Below are 3962 nucleotides of genomic sequence, written 5' to 3' on the forward strand. Positions count from 1 at the left end.
TAAAATATCAAGGCTGACATGGAGTGTACCGCCATTCCTAAAAGCCCAAGAGACGAAGGTAGAATTCTGGAAAAGTGAAGCTATGTTTCCTGTGAGAAAAAATGATTTTCCTCCTCCTCCTGAGTGATTTGATCAGTGAACTTTCCAGAACAGGAGGTCAACAGAACCAAGGGAACTATGTACCCTATTCTGCCATCCTTTCTGATCTTGTTTCTCAGGTCTCCCTGGACCTACTTCTTGGTGCCATATCTATAATTACCTCTAGCTTACCTCTTATTTTTAGAGATTTACTTATTTATTTGAGAGAGAGAGAGAGAATGTGCAAGCAGGGGAGGGTCAGAGGAGGAGAGGAAGACTCCAGGCAGGCTCTGAGCTGAGCACAAAGCCCAGACGGGACTCAATCCCAGGAACCTGAAATCATGATATGCACTGAAATAAAGAGTAAGCCCCTTAACAGGCTGAGCCACCCAGGTGCCCTCCTCCACCGCACTTAAGAAAAGGGAGACTGCAGGATTTTCTTCCTGAGTCCACTGTGGTGAAGAAAGAATAAGGACTGGAGGCCAGGAGACCTGGGGTCTAGTCTCAGCCACTAAGAAGCAGCAACCATGAACAAGTCTCTTACCCTTTCTGAGATTCAGGCCATTCCTCTGTAAAAGTGGAGATTACATTATCTCAGGGATGGCAAGTGGAACACATACATTACCTCCATCCTGCCTTCAACGGAGGCTGCTCTTCAACCACATCGCTTATTAGAATTTTTTTCTGCAACGTTCTAGGCAGGCGTTTCCCATGAAAGTGGATACAGAAGTCAAAATCTACTTATTCTCCTGCAATTTAATAATCTCTACAGACCCCTCTAGCTCCTAAATGGAAGGTTCTGACTTTCCAACTAAGAGATGGCCATTTTTGTGATCTGGTAATAGCTCACTCAATAAAAGGAAAAGGAATATTTAGGATCATAATTTCATCCCCATCTCCTCCCAGCCAGGGTCTGAGCAGGGTCTTCTTGAGGTCACCCTGTCCTTCCTTCCATGCCAGAGAGTTTGGTATATGAGCTCGCCCTCCATCAGCTCACCCAGCAGGACAGTCCCAGATTGTAGCTCCCTTTCAGCTCAAATAGCCCATACTTAATAGCTTCATATTAGACAGCAAGGCATCTCTGAGAAAAGGAATGATCTCAGGTCACCGAGAACCAAGAGTCAGGAGCAAATGTATGTAATGATTCTATTCCACGCTTATGAAATCTACCCAGATTTACAGTTCTCACCAGAGCAGGAACACAATCACACGGACAGTACCGGATGGCGACAGCTTCAGAAATCCAGGTGGTTGCAACCGTGTTTTATTGAAAAAGTCCAGGAAGTGGTTTACACGGGGCCCCTTTACCCCCCAAACCACGCAGGGGCAAGCCCTGGGTGGGAACACATTTGTGTTTGGGACAGGAGCCCTGGCTGGAGTTCTTTCTCTCAGAGCCAGGAAGGGAGAGGGGAGAAGCAGGTGTCACAACAGGGAGGTGGGGCATCTCGCTGCTCTGGCCTCAGGTGCAGACCTACACAGAACCGTCAAAGTGGACTGTCTCATACTGTACACACTCACAGGCCACGATGATGGATTTCTGTAGCTGCTGGGTCTTGTAGTCGCATTTGGGGTATTTGGAGCCTTTCTTCAGGCGGCAGTCGGTGATGCGCATCTTGGAGCTGCTTTGGTGGCAGTTGGACTGCCCGTTCTTGCAGCGGACATTTCCCTGGAAGCAGATGACCTGGACATCTGGCAGAGGCTGATGGATAAACGTGATCACCGGCTTGCAAAATCCAACTGTCCTATTCCGGTGCTTCATCATTTCGTTGCAGTAGCTGGAGGTGACGGTGGAGGTGTCCGGGTCCATGTGCTGCTGCAGGAACTTCTCAGCCTGCGATTCCTTGGCCAGAAATGGCTGGACACAGCCCAGCACCAGCAGCACCAGGACCAGTGGTAGGAAGAGGATGAAGAACCTCTCCTGATCCATGGTGGTCTCACTCCTCTGGAAGAGCCTAGCCAGGAAAGGGAGAGAGGAGAAAAAACATTGCCTTAGAAAGAACCCGAGCTCCTACATGTGGCCTCCCTGGCTCACACTCTCCCTTTTGGTCAGCCAGAAAGCTACCCTTTCTCCTGTGCAATTTTCCAAGGAATGTGACAGTTACATACACTCTTGTCCGAAAGCATTCAACTCCCACTAGCTGCAGAGAGGTGGGTGTTTGCCTCTGGGTGGTGACCTGACAGTGAACTAAAATCCTGCAGTCCTGTGTCTGAATATTAGAGATTTAAAAATTTAAAATACATTTGAGGGGGCCCCTGGTTGGCTCAGTCTGTTAAGTGTCTGCCTTGGGCTTAGGTCATGATCTGGGAGTCCTGGGATCGAGTCCCGTCTTGAACCCAGCTCCCTGGTCAGTGGGGAGCCTGCTTCTCCCTCTCCCTCTGCTACCCCTTTTGCTTGTGCTTTCTATCCATCCCTGTCAAATAAATAAATAAATAAATAAATAAATAAATAAAATCTTAAAAACAAGACAAAAAAATAAAATACATTTGAAAAATTAATATATTTATACCCAGTGCTCAAGGGGCTTATTAGAAAATCCTTTTGAATAAACCATGAGCTGATCGTCATTCCTGAAATACCACATGACCTGCAGGATCATGATGGACAGAGCGAGGCCTGTTTTCCTCCAACACAAAGGCAACAGCCCAGTGTCTAACACCAGCATCATAGAGGGATGCCAGTGTATTCCCAAGAGCAATGCTTCCCTCCTCCAGCGCCTTTGGTTCCTTGCAACCCACATGCTCCATCCCGATATTGGTCCAGCTCAAGCTTTCTTAAGTGCTAACCTCAGCCACCTTGGTCCCTCCAATCAATGCATAATAGAAGGAGTTCCTGAGACCATCTCTTCAGCCACTGACCTGGATCTCTAGCTTGTTCTCTAGGACAGAGCAGAAAGCCAATCTCTGTGATCCCCTGATCTCTGGGGAGGGAATCTTATACAGATTACAAAGGGGCTTGGCTTCCAAGGAAAGATAGGTGGGAGGAGCATCTTGGTTTCACTTTAGTGGGAACCAAGGACCTGTGAGGAAGGAAACATTGTAGGGAACCATCCAGGCCACTCTTTTTTCAGGACTGCTGGGAAGGGTGAGTCTTGTTTATGGTATCATGTGAACCTCATCTCTCTGCTGGTTCACAAGGAGCAACAATGAAAGCCATTATGGTAATGATGCCTGAACCCCGGAAAGTCATCTTCATCTCGGGGGGCCATTTGCATCAAACAAATAGCTCTTGCAGGTTTGCAAAGGACACATAAACGTGTGATTTACCAGAGCAGCAGGGAAAGGGAGGTACTCTATCTCCACAGGAGTCCTGGCCTGGCTGGAATTCCAATAGCATTTCTTCTGGGGGCGGGGGCTAGTGGGGTGGTCATCCAGCTGCCCGCAGCTGGAAGACTGGGCAGACCTAGGTTCTGGGAGGGGGATGTTTCCTGGGCAGGGAGAGGAGGAGACCTGTGACCTCACCCAGTCAGCTCTCCTGCATGTGGAAGGTGGGTGTGCGGCAGTTCTTGGCCACAGCAACCACTCCTAGAAGGTCAGAGTGGAGGAGAGGAACTAAAGTCAAACGAAACCCCCAAGGGATGTTAGGCTGGCTCAGTCACCAGGGCATGAGAAAAATCTTGTGACTTTGCTTCTGTATCCATGTCCTGAAATGGCACCCTGGGCTTTTTACTTACTGAAAGTGGCAGCTGGAATGCTGAGGGAGTAACCTGACCATGTGAATGGCTTTCCGCCTCTTTGGCACGTCATAATCTTAATTGAATACACTAGCTCTGACTTCTCAGCACGCCAACATAGAATTATTTACCCTGGCACTTGGAAATGAAGATAAAATAAGGGATGCTGACAAAACAATAAAATAAAGCAAAACCTAATGGAGTTCATGACTT

The 3962-nt window shown here is 48.1% G+C and overlaps 1 protein-coding gene across 1 annotated transcript; it reads right to left on the reverse strand.

Annotated features, from left to right (window-relative positions):
- Positions 1–1549: 1549 nt before the first annotated feature.
- LOC111153369 (ribonuclease pancreatic-like) lies at positions 1550–3327 on the reverse strand. The gene is made up of 2 exons (XM_022512364.1): positions 3309–3327; positions 1550–2034 (listed from the first exon to the last, which is right to left on the reverse strand). The coding sequence occupies exons 1-2, from the start codon at positions 3325–3327 to the stop codon at positions 1550–1552; spliced, it is 504 nt and encodes a 167-aa protein (XP_022368072.1).
- Positions 3328–3962: the final 635 nt, after the last annotated feature.

The sequence above is a fragment of the Enhydra lutris genome, unplaced genomic scaffold, assembly GCF_002288905.1.
Source record: "Enhydra lutris kenyoni isolate GAN:26980312 unplaced genomic scaffold, ASM228890v2 scaffoldscaffold31, whole genome shotgun sequence".
Classification (NCBI taxonomy): Eukaryota; Metazoa; Chordata; class Mammalia; order Carnivora; family Mustelidae; genus Enhydra; species Enhydra lutris.